The sequence below is a fragment of the Dipodomys merriami genome, unplaced genomic scaffold, assembly GCF_024711535.1.
Source record: "Dipodomys merriami isolate MVZ:Mamm:240054 unplaced genomic scaffold, mDipMer1.0.p SCAF_4, whole genome shotgun sequence".
Lineage (NCBI taxonomy): Eukaryota > Metazoa > Chordata > Mammalia > Rodentia > Heteromyidae > Dipodomys > Dipodomys merriami.
The window spans coordinates 11,297,948-11,323,514 of NW_027205603.1; the positions used below are offsets into that span (position 1 = coordinate 11,297,948).

Consider the following 25,567-nt stretch of genomic DNA (forward strand, 5'->3'; position numbering starts at 1 on the left):
TAATAATAGCATAACATGGGAAATGATTTGTGATGTGTAGAGAAACCAATAAAGACATTCTGGAATAAATCAAGACTAAGATATAAAAAACAAGTAAGTAGGGGCTAGGAAGGTGGCTCAGTGGTAGAGTGCTTGCCTTGCATGCATGAGGCCCTGGGTTCGATTCCTTAACACCACATAAGCAGAAAAAGCCGGAAGTGGGGCTGAGGCTCAAGTGGTAGACTGCTGGTCTACAGCTGAAGAGCTGGGGGACAGCACCCAGGCCCAGAGTTCAGGCCCCACAACTGACAAAAAAAAAAAAAAAAAAAAAAAAAAGTACTTTTTGATCAGGAGAGTGAAGGGTATAAAATCTCATGGTATACTTGAATAATGATGATCAATTCTCCTTTTTTTTTTTTTTTTTTAAGAGAGAAGCTATTACAGAAGGGAATCAGAACCAGAAAGGACTTGAATGCCAATTTCAGAATCTTGTTGTTTCTCATGTTGTGACAGAGGAATTAGAGCCCGCAAGGAGAGAGACATATTAGACTTGCATCTTAAAAAAAAATTATTTGATCATCATGGAGAAGATGGATCAAAGCTAGCACGAAGCCAGAAGATCAAAGACCTATCCAGAAGGAGTAGTAATATTCTCAGCTTAGGTTATGGGAATGAAAAGGTAAGTATGAATCTAAGAGACTTTTAGAATCCAATAATTGTGTATGAAGGAGAATGAGTGGCAGACTTCAAGTTTGGGGAGTTCAGTGGAGGTGGTACTTCTTGATAAACAGAAAGCATGTTAATACTAGGAAAATTAAGTATTTCTGTTCAAGACCCCTGTAGACTCTGTTGTGAAAGAATATACAAATCTACAGTTCAGTGTCAAAATCTCATATACACATACACACATATATAAATGCATATATATATATATATATATATATATATATGGCAGTTGAATTTACAGACATAAATAATACTACCCCAGGAAAATGCAGAGTGTAGAAGGGAACCAGGAATAAGATCCTGGAATATAACAACATGTAAGACTCTATAAAGAAGACCTTAAATAATGATCATGAAAATCAGAAGAGGATCAAGAGAATATGGTATCCCAGAAATCAAGGAAGGAGCTTCAAGAAAGAGTTTGTCATCAAACATATTACCTGCCCAGAAATATCAAGGAAGACAAGGACTAAGAAACACCAAATGTTTTTGGGTAGGGACAAAACTAGATCTAAAACATGAATGGGAAATTTAAAATGTGGAAGTACATAACTCAGATTACTTTTGTTTTTGGAAAGTAATGTCCAGGAGAAGAAAGAGAAAGAATGAAAGCTAGAAGACTTGAGACATCAAATTTATTATGATCTGGAGACATGTTTCCCAAAGATTCATATGTTAGTAGTTTGGTCCCCAGGGTGGTACTAATGGGAGATGCTGTTGAACTTTGGGGAGGTAGAATCTAGTGAGAAGTCTTCTGTCATTGGTGTAGGCCTTCAAAAAGGATTGTGTTGAGCCAGTGCCTTTTCCCAGGCTCTTCTCTAACTCATTCATGGTAAGTGTTTTTGGTTGTTTTTTTTTTTTTTTTTTACTGCATGCTCCCACCATGATGTCTTCCCTGGCCAGGGACCCAAAGAATAGAACCACTCAATCTTGGACTGGAACCTACTAAATCATGAGACAAAGTAAATGTATTCTCTGAAGAAACAATTGTATCTGGGATGGTGAACTGAAAGCTGAGAAACAGAAATTGAGGGAGTTTGGGGATTTTTTTTTTTTTTTGGCGTTGTTGGTTTTGTTTTGTCAGGCACAGGAGACTTGACTATGTTTATATAAAGATAGGTTGGGGTGGGGGAGCTGAAAGGGGAAAATACTGAATATACAAGAGACTATCAGTCAAGGTCCAACCAGAAGACAGAAATCACACAAGATATGCAACTGGAAAATTCAGTATAAAGGGTTACGTATTTGTCACATGATTTAAAAGGTGAGGTGAAAAGATGAGAATATATGAAAGTAGTAATAGAGAGAAACATCTAACACTTTCAAGGAGCAAAGTATAGGAACGTTGAGGGAATGAGTTCTGCTGGGGCTTGAGTGGTTGCTAGAGAGAGACTGGGGGAAAGACTGAACCATTAGAATAGGAATTTTCTTGACTATCGGAATGTGTTTAAAGTTTATGTGAAGAAGCTGATGACTTCTGAGTAGGGAAGCCATAATGATGATCTCTGTGACACGTAATTGATGGTTTATTTGATGATTGAGTTTGGGGAACAAAGGAAGGGGGGGAAGATGAGCAGTGTCTTTTTTTTTTTTTTTTTTTAATTTGGGATGACTGGGAAGAATGGGAAAGGAGGAAGGGAGGAAGAGGAAGTTTTGAAGAGTTTGGTTGGGGGAACTGGACAATGGAAGGTGTAGCAACCCAACCGGCGCTCTGCAGCTCTGCGCGCGCCTCTGCGGAAGCAGCCGGTGTTGCCTAGCAACTAGAGACAACAGTGGACCCGGAGGGGCGGGCCCACAACGGCTGGTGCATTTTGTAAGGCTTGCGGAGCCGGTGCTTCTCTGGACCTCCTTGCAGGTAAATCCAAGCCCCGAACATGCACGACCGTCGCTGCGGGTTGGAGATCCCCAAAGGAGGGGCCTAAGCAAGCCTGGGGAGGAGGAGAAGGTGGTGCGCGGGTGGGGACTGCGGACAAGTGAGGGGTCACCACCTTGCCTTTAACAGGTGGCAGAGCTGAAGTCCTAGGAGGAATTGTAGGGGTCTAAGATTGACTGTGACGGGCTCAGGAAGTAGGGCTTAACTGGCTCTAGTCCTTCACTTTCCCTTAAAACAAAACCAGAAACAAATCCTTAGAAAACATGTCCCCCATAGGAGACATTTAAGATGTAGTTAGAAGCATTCAGAGAAGAAATTCCAATGATCAATAAAACTTGTTGGGGGCAGGGGGAACTATGGCTCCAAATCAGAAGATGCAAATTCACACGGAGCAATTGATTTTATCTCAACATCTCTAACTTGGTAACTTTTCACACAGCTGTTTAACTGCTGAAGACTGATTCTAAAGAAACAGTTGGGGAAGTGTAACATTTTTATGTTCAACAATATTCATTGCAGCCCGGTCCATAATATCAGAAAATTGAACCTAAGGTAGTGGCTAAATAATGGTTTTAAAAATATTATTTAAATGACATGTTATTATGATTCACTGGAAACCATTGGTGAAATAAATGGGCGTAGAAATTGTCTTAATTTGCTTGTTAATTTAGAAATTTAGGAAAATGGTCTGAAGAAAGGGAAGAGACTAGAAGATGAAATTACAAAGGGGGTTGGGGTGAGGGGAGAAAATGAGGGAGAGAGTAACACTGTTCAAAAAGAAATGTACTCATAACCTTACTTATGTAGCTGTAACCTCTCTGTGCATCACCTTTGCAATAAAATTTGAAATAAATTACACAGTAAACTATCAAAATAATACTAATCTTCTTGAGCTTCTCTTTGGCAGACATTTGTTTTATTCATTGTCCCATTGTATGTTTTCCAAAATCCCTGCAATAAAATGTATGACCTTTGTAAGGAAAAAAAAGTCAAGCCAGGTGCTGGTGGTTCACACCTGTAATCCTAGCTAGTCAGGAGGCTGAGATTTGAGGATCACCATTCAAAGCCAGACTGGACAGGAAAAGACCATGAGACTCTTCAATTAATGACCAGAAAGCCTGAAATAGAGCTGTGGCTCAAAGTGGTAGAGCCCTAGCCTTGAGCAGAAAAGCTCAGGGACACTGCCCAGGCCCTGAGTTGAAGACCCATGATTGACAAAAGTGAATAAATAAAAAATGTCATCTTGATAACTTGTTGTCCCTGGCCTATAGCAGCTGTTTACGCTTTCCCTATTATATTCTCATTCTTATATAAATTAGAGCCTGCTAGATGTTGGACCTGTTTATGAAGAACTATGAGCTCATTTTTTCCCTAGAGATTAACTGATGATACTTCTCGTTGGTCCAGAATAGTTTGTGTGTGTGTGTGTGTGTGTGTGTGTGTGTGTGTGTGTGTGTGTGTGCCTACAATGTTAGAAACACAAGGCTTAAGTAGCTACAAAGGATATTTGAGATGGAAAAATGAGTTGATTCTAGTACATGGAAGAAAATGAAAAATATTAAACCTTTTATTAATATCAAATTTCATTACATTTTGAACACAATTTTCATATTTCATTAGAATGTTCAAGAATCCATGCTAATGGCCGAATTATTCTAAAGCAAAACTTTATGATGGTAATTACAATAGGGGATGTGGGTATATTGTAAGACATTAATATAGTAGCATGTTAATATATTGGATATAGTTCATTACAAAATAAGCTTTTCCACTCTTTCACCATTTATGTGGACTGAAGCTAGTGAGTTGAAATAAAAGTCTTTCAGAGACTTCTATGAATTCTTATGAATATGTAGACTTTAAAAATGTATGTGTGGAAGTGGTGCTGTGGCTCAAGTGGTAGAGCACTCACCTTGAGCTGAAGAGCTGAGGGACAGTTCAAGCCCCATGAGCAACAATCTGCACATGTGCTCGCACGCGCGCGCACGTGTGTGTGTGTGTGTGTGTGTGTGTGTGTGTGTGTGTGTGTGTGTGTGTTAAAGTCTACTCTGTTCTACTCGGTGTTGCAGCTGTTTTTTGACTTTTTTCTTTTTACTCCGCTTTTATTTCTTCTTATTATAAAGTTGATGTGCAGAGGGGTTACAGTTACAAAAGTCAGGCAAAGAGTACATTTCTTTTTCCACAATGTCACCCTTCCCTCAATCTCTCCAGCTTTTCCCTCCCATCCTCACTCACGTGTTGTATAGTTCATTTTCAACAGTGTCTAGTGAGTACCACTGGCTGCATTTGCTTACCCATTGTCCTACCATTTCTGTGCCTCCCCTTGCCCTCCCAAAGACATATAAACAATAAAAAGACAAGACAAAAAGAAGAGAAAATGAAAAGCACAGCAAAGAAAAAACCTCTTGTTTCCATGTCTCGGAGTTTATTTCAATGAATATTTTGTATGATCAGATGCACATAGTCTTTGTGCCTTGGTGTTCCTCTGCTAAGAGTATCCTCCTTTGTCATCTCTATGTGAGAGTGACTAGAGTTCTGTATAATTTAGCATGTCTGGGTGTATTTGAGATTTATCTTCCATATATATATACCTTTTGTCTCTCTGAGCTTGGCATACCTCACTTAACATGATTTGTTCTAGGTCCATCCATTTGCTTTTGACTTTTGACAAACAGTTCAAATGTGCCCTAGCCTAAGGTACTCTCCAAAGATTTTCTACTTTCCCAAGGTTTCTCTTGAGATTATCATCCAAGTTCCTTGAGAATAGATTATACTAAAATTGTTCTAAAACCAGACAATTCCACAAATCTCATTGGAGAAAACTAGACAAATTTCTTGGGTTATTCTAATAGGCACTGATATCTTGGAAAGTTCTTTGTACCTGGTTGAGTTACTCCTCTGTGGTATAGCAATTAGGTACCTATTATTCCTTTGATTTTTTTTTTTTCCCCACACAGTCTTGGACATTGAAGAGCAGGTGGGGAAGGGCCATGGTCTAAGTTTCTGTAAAATGCATCTCTTCCCAGTTTGCTTTATTATTGACCTATGGCATATGTTAATAACCTTTTTGATATCTAGAAAAATGACACAAATTTTGATTCAGATTTGGTAGATCCTTAGCACCATTCATAAAATCAGGAAAAAAATAGAGCTAACAATATTGTAAATATTGAACACTTACTATGTATGAGATACTCTTGTAGGTCTATCAGAAAGATAAGTGAAAGATAATAGACACACACACAAATCACAAAAGTAGCTAGGACTGAATCTCTCAACTCCAGCATAGGTGAGTTATAAAGATGGCAAACAATTTTTTCCTTTTCTCATGCTTTCCTGAATCTTAAAAACTATTTGAAAAGGAAGATAATATTAATGATATTTTGTTTGAACCACTTATATATTCTGATTCCTTATGTGGATAGTTGTATTTATTCTTTTTAAACATTTTTATTTTATTGTAAAGATGCTGTACTGAAGGGTTATAGTTACATGAGTAAGACAATGAATACATTTCTTGCCAAGCATTGTTACCTACTTCTTTGTTTACTCCCACTACCCCTCCTCCCCCCAAGTTGTAAAGTTCATTTCCAGCATAGTGTCTTGTGAGTATCATTGTTGCATTTGGTCTTCCTTTGTCCTTGTTTCAGCCTTTTGTGGCAAACAATTTTTGAATTATGTAAGCAGAAGTCATATCACAAGTACATTTTAAACTGGAAATCAAAACATTAATATTCTATGATCAATAGTTTTCCTTTAAAGTTGTAGAATATGAAACAGATGTTAAAATTCTTCTGTACCTGCAATTATTTCTGCATGTGTTACATTCTCTTTTATTAGGTAAAAAATGCAAATGAGAAAAGAGACCTCATCACAAGAACTTAAATAACAGATATATACACAGTTAGAAGGTAGACATGACTCTATTCATTTTTTGCATGTTTTTTTTTTCAGGATGGGTAAAAAGATAAAAAAGGAAGTAGATCCACCCCCTAAGGATGTGGTAAGTTTCTGATTTGAATACTAGTGGCACTTCATCAGTTTGAAAAATAAATTGTTCAAAGGGTTTGGCATGTACCAGTATATGCAAGAACACAGGGTGGCAGAAGTCCAAAGTGTGACTAATGATAAGATTAGTCAGAGAAATCTAACAGGATATAAACAAACATGTACAACACTGTCATTATGTAATTAGCACAATTAGAATGTAATGATTAGCTTTTCCAGTATGTGTATGGCACGTGTGTAGCCAAGTTAATGAGTAAATAGTTTGGATTTGTTCTTTTTAAATACTTCGCATCTACATTCGCCAGTCTCTCATAATGGGATTCAACAAAGCGAATTTTCCAAAGTAACAAGAAGTAATGCTCTGAGACATGTGTCCGGAGTATCTGATGGTGACCTTGGATGTAAGAAGTCCTGTATTTTCCTGTTTTATGAATGGAAGCCTGAGGTTACTGGATCTTTCTATTCCAAAGCTAAGTAAGGTATTTCCCATTCTCTCTCTCTCTCTCTCTCTCTCTCTCTCTCTCTCTCTCTCTCTCTCTCTCTCTCTCTCTGTCTGTCTGTCTCTCTCTGTCTCTCTCTCACTTTATATACTAAAGCTTTACTCAGGGCCGCACACTTACAAGGAAGGCACTGTACCACTGGAGCCAGGCCTCCAGCTCTTTTTCTTTATTTTAGGTTATTTCTCGAATAGATTCTCCCTTTTTGCCTTGGCAGACCTGGGATCTCAATCTGCCTTCCTGTGTCTTCTGCCTAGCTAGGATTACACGCATCTGTTGTCTTTAAGCAATTACTGAAAAAAATAATTATGTTAAAGGTGAAAAATGACCTTGGACAACTTTCCATTTAGAAACACTCTGAAACATATTCTAATGTGACTTCCTTCAGCTAGAATGCGAGCAGAAAATAATCCATGGTACACAAACTTAAAGCATTTTAATGTTTGCAGGATTTTTGCCTTTACTGTAGAAACTTCCCCTGCAAAATAGGGTGCAGTGGTTAAGACCAAAAGCTTTGTCCACAAATCCACTCATGAACTAGGTTACTTTGGCCAAGTTGCCAAACTTAGCCAAATTATTTTGGTTTTTCTTTATCTCTTACATGGGAGTTGTACTAGAACATTTGGATTGTTGTATGAACAAAACTCGAATTAACATGAAGTTCTCAGGGGCTAGCACTCAGCACTCACTGGATAAGTAAGATCTAATAGTGTGGGAATCCTGTGAACTCTGCTTCATGCACACACACACACACACACACACACACACACACACACCCTGAATACCACACAGACATATGGTACTTTAGTAGAGAAGCTACAGGAGCACCTGTCTGCCCTCCTCTAGGAAGGCCTCACAGATGTAGCCATGGTGGTTTGGGAATGCTATTTCATTATTCTAGCTTCTTTTCTTGGATCATACTCCTACAGGGTGGCGAATCCTCTTCTTTAATCAGCATATCCTAGCTTTGCATTGATCCATTTTTTAAAAAAATTTTCCTGACCAAAAAAAACTGTTGGAATCTTCTTAGCAAAAAGTGAACTCATGAATATAGTACTTGGCAACAAACATATGCAGACTAAAATTGGAATTAAGTGAGTAAGAGATATGAGTAAGATCTTTAACGATAGTGCCTAGCACTCGGTAAAAAATATGGCAAATGATGACATTAAGGATATAGTTAGCCATGTGCTGATGACTCACATTTGTAATCCTAGCTATTTAGGAAGCTGAGATCTGAGGATCTCCAAAGCTGCCCTAATCAGAAAAGTCTGAGAGACTCTTATCTCCAATTAACCACCAAAAAGCTGAAGCAGAGGTGTAGTGAGTAGAAAAAGCCAAGTGAGAGCACAAGGCCCTGACTTTGAGCTCTGGTTTTGGCACACACACACACACACACACACACACACACACACACACACACACACACACACACACACACACACACACGGCTATAGTTAGTTGCGGGAGCTGTTTATCATTCTACAGACTTGAAGGAGTTTGGATGAACTGTCCAAGAAGGCCATAATATCAGCTGTAGGAGACCAGCTAGAAACCAAAAGCTCCAGAGGCCTGGAGAACAACCACCATGATTTGATCAGGCCTGTGAGTTTGCAAGCATGGCAACTGTCTTGTTAATGTTTTTGTGGCTGTTGTGCTTTGCTGGCTAAATTTACAGCATCTGAATTTTCCACATCTCTGACCTGGTCCCCAAATCTCAGGTGATATAACACTTAGGTGAATAGCGCTCAGCACTTCATCCTCCCATGGAATTGTTCTGGCAACTAAGCATGGTGATAATTGAATCAGAGCAACAGGAAATAGTGGAATGTGTACCTTCTGTGGATTCTAGTCTACTTCCTTTCTGTGTGAGATGTCTTCTGGTGCTTGTTTTCCCCACATCTCCATAATTTGTGACAGATAGCAGTGCTATTTTAAAACAAAAACAAAATACATCACATACACACACACACACACTCACACCAATGATCAGAGGGACTCATTTTTCCCTCTTTCTCCCTCATCACAAATAAAATCATCATGAATTAGTAACACAAAGGAGTGTATCATTTCACAAATAATATATAAAGCTGTATGGTTGTTACCAAGCTGCTCTACTTTGCCCTATAAGTACACTACTCTGATTCAGGCTGTAGCGACAAGACAGATTAGCTACATTCATTTTAACCTTTAAGCAGGTTAGCAGACATATATCTATAAGCATTCTCCACCAAAGTTTCATATTAGAGAAATACAGTCCCCTTTCTCCTGTTTGTCTCTCTTTGTTGCATAATTGGATCCTCATGATCTGAGAGCACTGATGTGGTAAACACATTCCAATAGAAATCAAAAGCGCCTTTTATTATGCTTAGTACCACTATAAAAGTCACTCTCCTGATTTATCTGTTTTCACTGAGCTCAACTGAATACTTTTTAGATCTGGCGTTTGAGTACAGTAGCTATTAGCCATGCATGGCTATTTAAGTTTAATTTATTACAGTTAAAATTCACAACTAAAAGGAGATTAAAAACTCAATACCACAGGGCACTGGAGCTTCGACCCATAACCCTAGCTAATCAGAAGGCTGAGGTCTGAAGATCCTGGTTTAAACCCAGACTGGGCAGGAAAGTCCATCAGACTCTTTATCTCCAACCAACCACCAAAATGCTAGAAGTGAATATGTGGCTCAAGTGGTAGAGTGAAAAACTAAGGGACAAAGCCTAGGCCCCGAGTCCGAGCCGCAGCGCTAGTACACACACACACACACACACACACACACACACACACACACACACACACACACACACACACACACACACACACACACACACACACACACACACACACACACACACACACACACACACACATCCTTCAGTTCCTCCACATCTGGTATATTTTAAGTGCTCAAGAGCTACATGTGGCCTGTGAATGCCAGATTTGACAGCACAGAATCAGAACATGTCCACCATTGAATTTTACTGGACAGAGCACCAGTCTTGACAGTCTTATTTCCTGAACAGAGATATAAAAATATCTCTATAAGTCTCTCCAACTGTCCAGGCATAAAAGTCAGGGCTTTGCCAAAATGCCTTTCCTTTCTGTCAAATTATTTTTTTATAACTAATTTCAGGTCGTCATTTATTTTTGTACAGAGTGTGAAATTATCATATCGCAACAAGCTTGCTGGTAACCGCAACTTCCTCATAGAGAAGCAGAAGGGATATGTAATTACAGCACAGCATTATTTATTTAGTCAGGTGGCATTCTGTTATAGCTATCATTTCATTCTCAGTGCCTTTTTAAATAAAAAATTACTATAATGCTGTAGGCACAGTAGGAGAAACAAATGTCATGCCAAGTGTCTCCACTCTTTGCCAAACATTGGTATTTTTACAGGAATACAACTCTTTAGGTTGTAACTTCCCTTTCTGCTTCTCATAGCCTGTATTTTCTTTGCCATCATGATGCCTGAAAAATGTGGCAAAGGACCAGAGCATTTTCTAAACCATTAAGACTTAAATGATACGTACTATAGTTTTTGTTTAAATGTATTTTATGTTCTTTATTCCTTTGAGAATTGTGGAAATCGTAATGTATATAAACTATATCTAAATGTATTCATATAGTGTATTTGTTTAGAATAATGTATATAAACTATATCTAAATGTATTCATATAATGTATTTGTATAGAATAATTATATTTATAATGTATGTAGATATCTAAAATATATTTAAATATCTAATATATAGATTATCTATGTATATATGTAGATATATACTCAAGTACATATATATTATATATATTATATATATAACATATATATATAATATATATGTGGTAGCTGGAGAAGGTATCCAGCTAGAATGTTAGAAAACTGCCTGAACCAATTAAGAGACTTCCTACCAATCTCAGGGGATCTTGTGCAGTCAGGGGGCCTTATGAAGGTAGCATGGAAAATGTAGTTTCTTTCTCCACACATATGGACCCTAGATTTTTTTGTGCATAATTTCAACAGGAGAATATGCCTTTTGAAGCTCTGTGAATTTCAGATTTAGCTTTTCTGACAGTACAGTTACGGTTCTTTTAAGTTCACAAGCATTAAAAAAAAAAAATTTCTAGGGTACTTTAAGATATTCCTTTAAAGGGATGGATGTGTGGCTGAAATAAGCATACTGGGTCTAACCCGCACCATCTTGGCTATGTGGATAATAGGGAGTTGGGTTTAACTGGTATTATTTTATCTTCCTAGTAGAGGCAGGGAAATTCCACCCCCAGGTGATGGGCGTGCCTGAATTCCTAGAGGCAGGGGTGGCCATTTGGAAGATAGATTACTGGACTTGTCCGTCCTGTGCTTCCAACTTGTGAGACTCTCTGTGGCCCTCCCCGCTGCCCCTGATGCTATTTAGGCCCAGACTAGCTCAGGTGCCAGGACGCCAGACCTCTTGTCTCCTGTCTCCTGTCTCCTGGCTCTCCTGCAATCGCTATGGTGTCCTACTTCAGCTCTCCATTGGAGTTGATCTGGTTTGTTGGTATTGTTTTTCTGCTCTTATTTGCTTTACTACTGTCATGGCTCAGTTTTATTCCAGGGGCTGCAGGTCTTTGTGACAGGACGCCACCTGCAGTCACCAGCTTTCTAATAAAGACTCCCAATTACACCTCTCAAAATGTGGCCTGCTTCTCATGACTGAATTCTCATACAACATGGTTGAAGTGGTAGAGTCTGTGTCTAAAAAGAGTGAGGTTCTGTATTCCTAGCAACATAAATTAAAAAGTAAGACACCCCTGTATATTTATGGAGTACTTCTAAATTTCGGGTACTGTTCTAGATAGTGATGATAGAAAAGTAATTTCAGGGTCCTTTAACTTAAGAAATTCATTCACTACTAGGTCAAGTATTGAGTGCATAGCATATGCAATTGTTCAACATCCTGAGCCTCAACACAGAGACAAGTTCAAGCTCCAAGGCAACATGTCTTACGATGAGGAACACAGTTCACAAATAATGTAATTCAAGTTAGTGAGAAAAGTAATGAAGAAAAATAAGACAGGATATAGAAATGGAGAGCAATAGAGCTACAGTGGACAGGATCTAGGTCAAGAGAGACCTCACACATGGGCGAGGGGTTCATTTTAAAAAGACTTAAATGAAAGGAGGAGTACGCTATGCACATACCTGAGGGAAGCACCCTACCTAAACACAGAAACAGGCCTTACTCTGTGTGTTGCAGGAATGTAAAAAATGCTGGCGTGGCTGCAGAGTCGGAAATAAGGAACCAGGAGGAAGGTTATGAAGTTAGGGCCTTTGGGCTATGCTCAATTTTTTTTTTTTCCTAGTGTACAAAAAGGAGGAATCCATTGGAAGCTGGCAAGGAGATGAGTAGTGACATCAGATTTATGTCTTAAAAAATACGATCCAGGAAGTGGTGCTTAGCTCAAGTGGTGGAGTGCTAGCCTTGAGCTGAAGAGCTGAGGGACAGTGCCCAGGCCCAGAGTTCAGGCCCCATGACCAACAACAACAACAACAAAAAAGGTTAAAAAATAAGATCCAGGGCTGGGAAGGTGGCTCAGTGGTAGAGTGCTTGCCTTGCATGAATGAGGTCCTGGGTTTGATTCCTCAGCACCACATAAGCAGAAAAAGCCAGAAGTGGCCCTGTGGCTCAAGTGGTAGAGTGCTAGCCTTGAGCTAAAAAGCTGGGGGACAGTGCTCAGGCTCAGAGTTCAGGCCCCAGGACTGACAAAAATAAATAAATAAATAAAATAAAATAAATAATAAGATCATTATACCACGATCATACCCTCTACCTTCTTTCCCATTGTGCTACAGTGAACCAATACTTACTGTGAAAAGGAATTTGTACACTTACCAAATATGCTAGAAAGCCAATGCCTACATATTTATTCAAATGAAATGAAAATATTTGACTACAAGAAAGCTTGTATCAAAATGTATTGTAGATTGATTTATACTGGTCCTGAACTAAAACAAGACCCAGAGACAGTGGAATGGAGAAGCAAATTGAGATGCAGCATACAATAGGAAAAACCACTCCACTGACAGGTGGAACCACATAGGTGAATCTGAGAAACAGTCTGCCAAATGGAGGGAAAAGGCCATATGCAAATAATTTTTACAAATGCTTAATTCTAGGGAGGTAAAAGTATTGTGAAAAGATCCAATCAGTAGCTGCCTGGGACCAGACACAAGTTGGAGAATCAACTACAAGTAGGCCAGAGGAAATGTTTTAGGTCAATGGAACATTCCATGCATCGTTTAGTTATATAGTTATATATAGTGTTTAGTTATATAGAAGTATGTGCTTTTCAAATCCCATCAAACATGCACTTAAATTAGGTGCATTGTACTAAATCTAAATTGGTCCTTCAGAAAATGGATTATAAAGAAATAATGAAAAGAATTTGGTTCATAGAGGGAAAGGTGGACATTCTTATGAGCCAAAGAAATGATCAATAGTGTACATAAAGTAATAAATGGAGAATGTACACATTGTGTGAGAATAGGAGACTATTATCTTGTCTAATAATGCTAGTATTACTGTTTAGCACATATTAAGGGTTGAATAATTGTTCATGGAATGAAATGAGTTTAAGTGAACAGATTAAAAATCCAAAAATTTTAAACAAGTTACAAATCCTAGACAGTAGCCGATAGGAAGAACATTTTCTCTGAAATGATAAAAGGAAAATGTGCAAATGTGGTTCGATTTGAGTCTGTGAATTGGCAATTATCGGAGTTTCCATCTGCAATGAATGATCAATGGGCCCTATTGATTCAAGAATTAGAGAAAGAGGTAGAAGGAACTTTCAAAGTAATAACAACACTTCTGCTCTGACTAGGAGGTGGTAGTAACCATCAGTAGCTGGTCATTTCTGTAACTACAATGACTGTGAAGTACTTTTAAATATTATCCAAAAAGACACCACATCTTGGTGAAGCTGTAGATCCACTGCACCTCTCCTTTTAGTTGGTGTAAATTGATTTTTAAAATTTTTTAGAAAAGTGTTCTACAATATCTCTGAAAGGCAAATAAATATTTAGCCCTGTAAATCATAACTCCATTCTAAGGAATATAGCCAAAAGAAGTAAATGTTTACATCCACAAAAAGTCACATGCAAGAATATTCTTTGTAGTTTTATTCCTGATTGAGTTGAACTGGCAAAAGCAAAAACCCAAGCTGCAATGGAATATGAATGCATAAAAACATGATTTAGTTTTACGAACAAAGCTGTGAATGAGTATCAAAAGCATTGTGCTGAGATAAGCCAGACAGGAAAGAGTCAAATGCTGTTATAAGGAACCCAAGAACAAGAAAAATTAATTGATAATTTAAAAAGTCACAGTAATGATTACTCTTCATGGAGGGGGGTGAGGAGGTTCGGGGAAAGAGTTTGAAGAAATCTTTAGATATATTGGATATGTCATCCATCTCAGAAAAATTTGAATCAATATTCTAGAAAGAGATATTTAACAACACAAAAACAGTAAATTTTGCCTGTTAATCCAATCTGATATCTTTATAAGATTTAGCTATCCCTTTGATGTTTATTTTGATCATTAACATTTTTTCTATCATTTAAATTTTTTGAGACATTTTGCCATACTTTCATGTTTTATTTCTTTTCTATTTTATTTTTTCAAAATTGAGCAATATCCTTAGTTAACTTTTCTTCTATAATCTGAAGCTTTATTAATTACCTGTAGCCTACTAGAGACAAATATTTTAACCTGCATTTTTCTATATAAAGTAAAAGATAGATAATATTTCTTTTAAACCAAAAGTATGTCCTCTTTATATCATTGGAGGAAAAATCTAGAATTTTGTTTCCAATTAATTATTAGGGGCTTTGTGGGGGGTGGGGTTTTGATGGTTTTTTTTTTTTTTTTTCCACTTGAATTCAGGGCCTGGGTTCTGTACCTGTGTTTTTGTGCTCAAGGCTAGCATTCTATCACTTGAGCCACATCTCTCCTTCTGGCTTTTTGGTGTTTAATTGGGTATAAGAGTTTCACAGCCTTTCCTGCCCTGGCTGGCTTTGAACCATGATCCTCAGATTTCAGCCTCCTCTACAGCTAGAATTAAAGAATGACCGGCACCGGTCATTATTAGGGTTTTCCCCCCTTACAGCATGCCAACATTATTTCAGGAATCCTTTCTAAAGAATATTATGAGGCAGGCATGTGGCTTATGCCTATAATCCTAGCTACTCAGGAGGCTGAGATTTGAAAATCATGAATTGAAACCAGCCCAATTAACCACCATAAAGTCAGAAGTAGAGGCATGGCTCAAGTGGTAGAGCACCAACACAAACAAGCTAATGGTCAGTCAGTGCCCAGGCCTTGAGTTCAAGCCCTATTACTGGCACATCTTCAAAATTTGTTAAATTTTACATTTTTGGAGTGGGGGGAGTCCAGTTGTGGGGCCTGAACTCTGGGCTTGGGCACTGTCCCTCAGCTCTTCAGCTCAAGGCTAGCACTCTACCACTTGAGCCACAGCACCACTTCCAGCTTTTTTTTCCTGCTTATGTGGTGCTGAGGAATCGAACCCAGGGCCTCATTCATGCAAGGCAAGTGCTCTACCACTGAGCCACCTTCCCAGCCCCAAATTTTACATTTTTATTATACTTATTGGTCAATTACATTGATCAAAATTAGGTTTTCCCTAATTGCTGGAAAATTTGCCTGGATGTATGGTTGATAAACTTTTAAATATGTGTGTGAACATATCTTTGTAATCTTGCCAGATATAAACTTAGAGAACAATAATTCTTTTTCTCTGGACCTTCTGCTTAGCTTCAATGAAGAATTAGTAGCAGAGGATGATTGACTTTTGGCTAAGACCGCCTCTTTTCCTTATTCACAATTGTTCTGTTTCCTATAGTATATTTTCTGTTTAGTCCAACCAGTATTTTATTTAATGTGAGTACAGTGTTTATTCCCATTCAAGCCCTTCCTTGTGTTTTAACTTGATTCAATATCCTCCTTTCTCTCTACAAACACCATTTTATCCACTCTCCCATCATATCTAAAAATCCCACCACTGTTATGGACTTTTCTCCCTTTAACCTGGCTCAAATTAACTGCCCCCTGTTTGTCACAGAATTCATTGTCTCTGCCATATGGGTTTTGCACTTCATAAGATCTAAGAACTTCCTATCTGGAAGAGATCATATAATCAAATTCATTCATGTGTCAGATGAAAAGCTGTACTCGGCGAGCCACATGTATAACTGATTATGTGAGGTTCTTGGACGTTCTGACGCTATCTTTTAATACCTAAATAAGACGGTTCTTAAGCCCCAAGTACTTCTGGGAGTTCTCCAATTCAAATTCTGTGGATCCCCACAACTCAGGCTCTTCTGGTAGGTGTAGCAGCCAACACCCGCCATTGCTCCTGGTCCTGCTATGCGCTGGGTTTCTCACTGGCCGGTGCCACTGGAGATGCATGAGTACCACCAGCCCAGAGTGTATGACAGACTTAGTGCAGATATGTCTCTCTCAAAAGAGTTTTGAGAGGCTGAAGGGCAAGCATGACTTTCCTAACTCTTACGAGTTCTCGTACAGACGACTGACAGTAGATCCTTAACAATGTTGGAAGATGGTGTCCTGAAATCCAGCCTCCATGTCTCCTCTATGTTGAGTATTTATTCTGGAAGTGTCCTTTTAGATCATTATTTACTGCTGTCACCTTTCCTTTTCATTTTTCCAATCTCAGGTTATTGTTTCCTTATTCAGAGTCATCTATCTTTCCATCTCCAGCATAACACTAAATATTAATTTCCATATCCCCAAGTAAAATAAGATGTACATAGAAAAGCTAAAACAAAGAATCAGCTAAAACTTTAGAATCTAATTATTTTATTAAAAAAATTTTTTTTTGCTAGTGGGGCTTGAACTCAAGGCCTGGGCACTGTCCCTGAGCTTCTTTTGCTCAAGGCTAGCACTTTATTACTTAAGCCACAGCTCTACTTCTGGCTTTTTCTGTTTATGTGTCACTGAGGAATGGAATCCAGGGCTGCATGCATGTTAGACTAACACTGTACCACTAAGCCACATTTCCAACCCAGAATCCATTTAATATAAGCAGAGTTCATTCCTCCATGAGTCTCTGGTAATGAAAGGAAATAGTGTAATAATCTATTTTCTCCTTGAACACAATAAATACCTAGGAGTTGTGAGTTCGTTACTGTTCATTTCAGCTACACGTGAATTCCCCCAGACTCATGGTAGAACACCAGTCATATTCTAGTCCTACACATTTTCATTATGCTTGTAGTACCATTTTCTCTGTCCCAGATTTCACCCAATTTCACATTTTGTTATATGCCTGTTTTTACTGTGTTTTTGTTGTTTCATATATGTAACCCCATGAATCTAGTGGTTGGAATGGAAACAGTGTTTATTGAGATTGTCAGAACATCACATGTAAATAGGTGCTCAAGGATTCTGGTGAGGTGACTAAGCATCTGTGATGTCCAGGTATTAAGGGCTTTATATGATACTCTCTAATTCATCTTTGTTATCCCCATAACACAGAAAAGGATATTGGAACCCTAGGAACTTAAGTAACAACATGACTACATTGAGAAACTAGATCTGTCTGATTCAAGCACATTTTTCTCTCCCCATCTAACCCCATGAATTCTAAGACTCCATGATGATCATTTGGCTATCGGTGATTTTCTTTTTTACAAACAGGCACTTTACAGCATGCCTATTACCAGCTCTTATTAGCCACATCATCTTTGCAAGATGATGATCTCTTTGAGTTGTCAAATACCGTCTACTTTGATAGGATTGTGCAAGTTCATATGTGAACCTGATATTTTTCTTTTTGCATTTCAGTTTGATCCATTAACAATTGAAAGCAAAAAAGCAGCAACTGTAGTGTTAATGCTTAATTCTCCAGAAGAAGAAATTTTGGCTAAAGCATGTGAAGCCATTTATAAGTTTGCTTTAAAAGGTTTGGAATCCTTCTATTTATCTTTCTATTTCACCAGGTTCCTTAAAATATTAACTACACACTGTGTACTCTTCTTACCAGTATTTAACTTACTTTTGATCAGATAAATTCTTTCAGACAAACAGAATATCATCTAATTCATCACCTGAACATAATGTGTCTCCCTATGCACCTAAAGAGTCAGTTAATCACTGGGCAGAATAGCCATTTGGAACACATCATTGTACTTTTAAAACTGGCAGATGTCACAGGAGTTAAAAAAAAATCCCCCAGTGGTCAAAGTTGGAACAATTTGAACATCAAAATAATATCTATGAGCCCATACAGTATCAGTGTAAGTAAGTGACTAAATAAGTGAGTGAAAGAGAAAAGCCACATCTTTCCACAGAGAAGTACTCCATGTACTTTATGCAAATACTCTGCTTCAGATAGCTGAGCTATAACTTTCTAGGTGTAGACTGCACTTTGTAACTGTCTCAACATGACAAAGCATGACACACATTACCCCAGATAAGAGATCAAAGACAACATCAACAGGACAAATCAGACTGATGATATGTGTCCTTGATGTGGTGGCACAAAAATATTGCTGTCATTCCTCCCCTCCAAAAATGTTATAACCCTAGTTTCATCATGATTTTTAAAAATAAGGGACATATACTTTCTTACAAGTGTTGTGGCCATCAAGAATTGCTAAGGAGACACAACAATTAACTGGTATGGGAACCAGCTAGGAATCTGGAACAGAAAGATGAAATTAGGTAAAAACCAAAGAAACCTAAGTAAGGACGGTCTTTAGCTAATAATAATGTACCCATACCAGACAATTAAGAATGTACCATATTAATGGGTTATTGGGTCTGGAGTATGTGGAAACTTTCTGCATTATCTCTTTAAATTTTCTAAACACAGTAGTTATCATAAAAAATAAGGCTGTTTTAAAATTATAAATATACATCCGATTCTACTGAAATGCTAATTCATAGAAATATTACAAACATACTAGATGGTTATTTTTTATTTTTAGTTGGTTATGGAGCTTGAACTCAGGGCCTGGATGCTGTTTCTTCTCAGGCTGGCTTCAAACCGCAATCCTCAGATCTGAGGACTAGCTAGGATAACAGGCCTGAGTCACTGGTGCCCAGCTTAGATGGTTATATTTCAATTCATCCCAAATGGTGATGAAATTGGACTTTGTATGTATGATATTTTAACTGAGACTATTTGAAGAGTTTAATGCAACAGTATTTTTTAACAAAATTCATGAGACTAACCTGAGCATAATTTGATTTTTAAAGAAATTATACTTAAAGCCTTGTTTTGGAACTTGGAAAAGAAGAGATCACACCTTACTGCAGTTCTCATCTGTCAGGGCTGACCGCTGACCCTGGTCATCATTGGGAATTCACATAAAAACTTGAGGGGTTCTGGAAGGTGTGGTTCATGAGTGGGGTGTGTACCATTCTGGGTCAAATGTCAAGGGGGTGTTGGGTTACACATCTGTGGCAGCATGCGTCCAACTCAGCCTAAGTGAGCCATCATCTGCTGCCCAGCTGTCCTGAGGACTGAATCGTGTGTCATCTCCTCTTGTGACATGAAGCCCTAAAAAGGTTTTCATTTCATGTGCAATCAAAACAAAAATGGATTTTTTTGCTAACAGTATTTTGTAAAAAAAAAATAATAGTCGAGTTACAGAACTTTTCCTTCTGGTCAAGATGGAATGAAGGACCAGATTTATTTACTCTACTGTATGAATCAACCAAAAAAGCAGACAAAATATACAACAGCTGGCAAGATACTGAATAGCAGACTATGAAAGATGGTGTCACTGAGAGACGGGAAATAAAAGAAATCCCTGTGATTGCCCCCAGTTTCCAGGCCCCAAGAGAGAAAAGAGTAACCTGGTAGAGTTTTCAAATTGGGGAGACAGAACTGAGAGTCCAAGGAAACAAAAACAACTAGAATTTTCCATGGGTAGAAAAGGAGGGGAATGAGCTGAATGCAGAGAGAACTCAGGAAGTCTATAAAGGATCTCATTCTATGGAGCAGCAAGTACTCAGGAGAAAACTACTTAGACAGAGTTGTCTATGAAGAATGAGAGGTAACAGGGCCTGGTGCTCATGCAGAACGAGAAGTAACACCTGTTCCCATCAGCCACACTCATCAGTCATGGAGAATTGCGTAGAATATACAGAACAATCTCTCTTGCATTAGTTTTAGCAAATTTGAGTCCTAGATTGAGAACCATTCTGGGACTACAAAATCTGAAAGGATCACATTGTTCCCAAGTAACTTAATCATGCTCCTAAATTTTGAGAATACAGAAATATCTATTACTAAAAACATAACATTCACAATATCTTATATCCAATACATTACTGAGTTTGAAAAGTGGCAGGAACTTTTAAAAATAGCCCACAATAAAAACATACATTAATCATTAAATCAGAACCAACCCAGATATTAAAACCACCAGAAAAAGACATTATGAGATTAACTACAGCTGTATTCCATATGTTCAAAGAGTAAGTAAAAGACATAGATTACTGGAGATGAAGACTTCAGTGTCTAAGACACAGAGCACTTGGAGAATGGATTAGCTGCAGGTTACACATTGCAGAAGGACCTAGTAATGAGTTGGACTATAGAAAAACTCTCCAAGCTGGACATGGTGGCACATGCCTATCATCCCAGCTACACAGAAGCATAAATAGGAAGATTTCAGTCCAGGTTACCCAACAAAAATTCAGACCTTATTTACAATAAAAATAATAACACAAAAAGAATGAGGATATGACTAAGGTGGTAGAACATCTGCCTAGCAGAATGTGAGGCCTTGTGTTCAAACCTCAGCAATGCAAGGAAGGAAAAAGAGGAGGGGGGGGGGGGAAGGAGGAAGAGGAAGAGGATAAGTACCTATCCAAAATGAAGCACAGGGTGAAAACAGATTTGAACAGATATCCCACATATATGTAACTGGCATCTCTGAAAAAGAGAGATAAGGAAAAAGTATTCAAGCTAGATGTTGGTGGCTCACAGTTGTCATCCTACCTGTTCAGCAGGCTGAGAACTGGAAGATCAAACTGGAAGATCTCCTTAAGCCAATTTAAGCAGAAAAATCAGCAAGACTGCATCTCTAATTTACCAGGAAAATGCCAGACTGGAAGCATGGCTTAAGTGGTTGAGTGCCAGCCATGAATATAAAAGCCAAGGGACAATATGAGGCCCTGAGTTCGAGTATACACACTCCCCCCCAAAATAATAGCCAAGACTTCCCCAAATCGGATAAAATCTCTAGAGATGTATAGTTCTAAGAAGTTTATAAAAACCCAAGACATAAAGAATATGACATAAATCAAACCAAGGTATATGATAATTTAATTGCTGAACACTGGGATAAAGAGAAAACACTAAAAGCAGCAGTGGAAATAGGAAAACAAGGGAAAAATCTCAACATAAAGCAAATGGTAAGCAAGGTGATTTGTCATCAGAAACAAGACAAGCAAAAAAGTCATGGGAACATCATTTTAAAAATTTTAAATTTCAACGTAAGCACTGGTGGCTCACGCCTGTAATCTTAGCTACTCAGGAGGCTGAGATATTAAGACCACGGTTCAAAGCCAGCCCAGGCAGTAAAGTTTATGAGATTCCTATCTACAATGAACTTTGAAAAAAGAAATGGAGCTTCTCAAAGAGTATAACACTAGCCCTGAGCAAAAATATTCTGGGAGGGAGGGTGGTGCTGGGTGGAGGGAAGATGGGAAGGGATGGGAAGGGGAAACAAAGGAAGAGGCAACAATGCTTGATAAGAAATGTACTCATTACCTTGCCATGTAATTGTAACCCCTCCGTATGGTATTTTCACAATAAAATAATAACAATAACAATAACAATAATAATAATAATAATAAATTCTGGAGCTCCCAGGCTCTGAGTTCAAGCCACAGAACTGGCACCAAAAAAAAGTAGGTGAAATAAGATTTTTTTTTCAGATATACAAAGCTGAAGTGATTTATCAGCAGATCCACAACTCTAGTTATGATAAAAGAAGTCCTTCCATAGAAGGAAATGTGAATATACACCAAAGGATATAGACTGCCAGAAATGATAGCATATACAATTGTTCTTGTTGTTCCAGTCACTTGAAGAGCAAATTTGTTATTTTAAATGAAAATAATAATCATATATTGTAAACTGTGAAGAATACATCTAAGCAAAATGAATGGGTTACAAAGTAGAGAGGTAAAAATGCAACCACACCACTACAGGTTCTTGGATTATATGTAAAGTGGTATAAGCCTACTTGAAAGTAGATTGATCAATTAAGCTGTATATATACCTTAATGCATCCAATAGAATTAGAAGAAAAATAAGAATAATGCCAATTAAAATAACAAAGGAAATAATATTCAATTTATCCAAAAGGCAAAGATGCAAAAGAAAATAAAGACTGAGACATATAAAATAAATTAGCAAGCCGAGAGCCAGTGACTCATGCCTGTAATCCTAGCTACTCAGGAGGCTGAAATCTGAGGATTGTGGTTCAAAGCCAGTCTGTGCAGGAAGGTCCATGAGACTCTTATCTCCAGCAAACTATTCAGAAAAAGTCCTAAGTGGCACTGTAGTTCAAGTGGTAAAGCACTGGCCTTGAGCACAAAAAGGCTCAAGAACAGCACCCAGACTCTGAGTTCAAGCTCCAGGACTGGAAAAAAAATTAAAATTAAAAAATAATAATTTTAATGCTCTGTGTCCTTCAGTCGACAAGGAGAAACTGTTACAGTAGATAATAAGCAAGACCAAACTATATTCTGTCTTCAAAAAATGCACACAGAATACAAAAACAAAAATAAAAAAGAGTGAAGAAAGCTTTGTAAACAATAACCAAAATAAATCTGGAGTATATATGGTAATAGCAGAATAGTAAACAGAGATAAAAAAGGTCATTGTATCAAGAGGTTGTTTAAATTCTCAATATAACTATTAATCTAATATCATACTGTCAAAATAAATAAAGCTGGTAATGAAAGGAGAAATACATGTTCACAATTAGAGCTGGGGATTTCAGTACTCTTCTTTCCAAAATAAAAGCATAAGTAGACAATAAATCTTTAAGAATATAAAAGACTTGACCATTGATATCAATGGGTTTAACCTAACCAACTTTTGTAAAACATTCCAGGAAGTATAGTACACAATCTTTTTCAAGGGCATCCAGAATATTTACTTAAAATAGAGTATATTCTACACCATAAAACAAGCCTAAGTAAACATTAAAGATGCCAAATAATTTAAAAATATATTCTTATAGCACAGTGGAACTGAATTACAAATCAATAACACAGTATTCAGGGATAACCACTAAATAACGATGAAGTAAATAACATTTTAAATGATAGGTAGAGAAGAAATCAAAAGAAAAATAACAATTAAAAATTAAAACACATACAAAAGAGAAGACAAATTATTAACATTAAGAATGAGAGTAGCAGGATGGGAAGGTGGCTCAGTGGTAGAGTGCTTGCCTTGCATGCATGACGCCCTGGGTTCAATTCCTCAGCACCACCTAAGCCAGAAGTGGCACTGTGGCTCAAGTGGTAGAGTGCTAGCCTTCAGCTGAAGAGCTGAGGGGCAGAGCCTAGGCCTAGAGTTCAGGCCCCACGACCAGCAAAAAAAAAAAGGGGGTGGTGGGGGGAAGTAGCAACAACACTATGGAACCTACAGGATTTTAAAACAGGTATAACATACCTATCAAGAACAAATTGAATCTCAACAAATTTTACAACTTAGTTGAACTATACCAACTCATTTCTAATTCCCAAAGTCATTCAAGAAAAGATGAATATCCTGCTCTATATCTGTTATGAAAATTAAAATAGCTAGTTTTCATATTCTCAAAGAAAACTCCAGGTTGAAGATGTATGATCTTGTTTTAAGAACCACCTTTTCAGAATATGACCCATTCCTTAAAGTACAGATGCTTGAATGTTACATGAGTTAAACTTTTGTACTTTAATTTTGATCTGCAGTCTATGTTTTCATAGTCTGGTGACAGCTTCAGGATCTGATCATTATTGTAGACTCTGCGGCTTGATACAACACTCTTCAGAGACAGACGACCTGTTTCTAAAATACAACTAGATTCAGTCTTACTTGTAGAGACCTAAAACAGACCTGGGTATGGTGACAAGATTACAAAGGGGGATTGGAAGGCTGAGTTGGTGCAAACTGAACATGAAATTAAGCTGACTTTGCAAGCATCAGGGAAAACCCTGGAACAGCACATATACCAATACCTCAGCCCTCTGGTTCATCCTAAGAGAAAATGAGTAGAAGCAGAGGAACAAGGAGGGAAAAAATTTTCTCTTTCCCTGTCCTTTTCCCTTCTCTCTCTCTTTCCCCTTTCCTTCTTTCTCTCTCCTCCCCACTTTCTTGGGTGCCTTGAAGTGAACAGTTCTTCATTACCAAATATTCTTGCCACGTTGTGTGCCAACATAGGCCCAAAGCCACAGAACCAAGTGACTAAGAAGTGAAACGCCTGAATCTGGTCTCACCTTGTAGCACAAGGTAACCTTGAACTCTCATGCTCCTACTTCTGCCCCCTGAGTGCTGGGATTACAGGCATGGATCACCACACACAGCACTAATCCCAGTCTTGAAAGAACAAAATATAACAGGGGAAACTTCCAGAAAAAGCTGGATGCACGGAACTCAAACGACTCAACCATTCTCAGAAGCCCAGCCTAAGGTACTCAAGAAACTAACACCCCTTAAAAATAACCCAAATTAATAATGCACAAAGGAACTAAATAAGAGACTTCTCAGTAGATGCAAGGTTGGATAATAAACACATGAGAAAATGCTTAAGATCCCACTAAGATTGGCCTGTATCAAGAATATGAACAACCAATCTGGGTGGGGATGTAGGGGGAAAGGAACCCTTTTACATGCTGGTAGGAATGTGAACTAGTTCAATCACTCTAGGAGGCAGTTTGGAGATTCTTCAAAATCTCCACATAGAACTACCCTACAATCAATCCTGCAATGCCACTTACAAGTCAGGACAGTAAAGGTACTTGCACACCCAGGCACTATTCATGATAGCCTACAACAGATGAGTGGATCAAGCAAATCAGCTGCTATGGATCATGGCTGACTCCACGTGCACCATTACCATCATTCTCCCCACCATCTGCTCCCCTCCACACCAGGAGAGATATATCTCTGCCTGCAAGACAAAGCCAACAGAAGATTATCCTCCCAACTGCCAGACCCTGCTATCGGCATATCCACCGGCACATGAGTTGCAGATATTAATAGGGTGTGAATTTCCCCATCTGTGACAATAGATTTCTGATGGCACACCTTGGGCTGTCTTGCCTTTTTAGGCCTCCCTTTCTTTGCCTTTGGGAAGAGGGTAAGTAATGCTAATTTGCACAGTGGTCATGAGCATTGAAACAAATGGTTAGGAGGGAACTTCTCATCATGGCTTGAGTACAGTATC

The 25,567-nt window shown here is 38.2% G+C and overlaps 1 protein-coding gene across 6 annotated transcripts in view; it reads left to right on the forward strand.

Moving 5' to 3' along the window:
- Positions 1-25,567, forward strand: part of Armc3 (armadillo repeat containing 3) — a 95,846-nt gene that overhangs the window by 15,732 nt on the left and 54,547 nt on the right. For 5 of the 6 annotated variants that reach the window (XM_069990510.1, XM_069990507.1, XM_069990505.1 and 2 more), the window contains exons 2-4: positions 408-658; positions 6,533-6,581; positions 17,949-18,066. In XM_069990510.1, coding sequence (XP_069846611.1) covers positions 645-658; positions 6,533-6,581; positions 17,949-18,066 — 181 coding nt within the window. In that variant the 5' untranslated portion in view covers positions 408-644. Of the gene's footprint in view, positions 1-407; positions 659-2,473; positions 2,561-6,532; positions 6,582-17,948; positions 18,067-25,567 lie in introns of those variants that run through there. The other variant, XM_069990508.1, reaches the window with a different exon arrangement.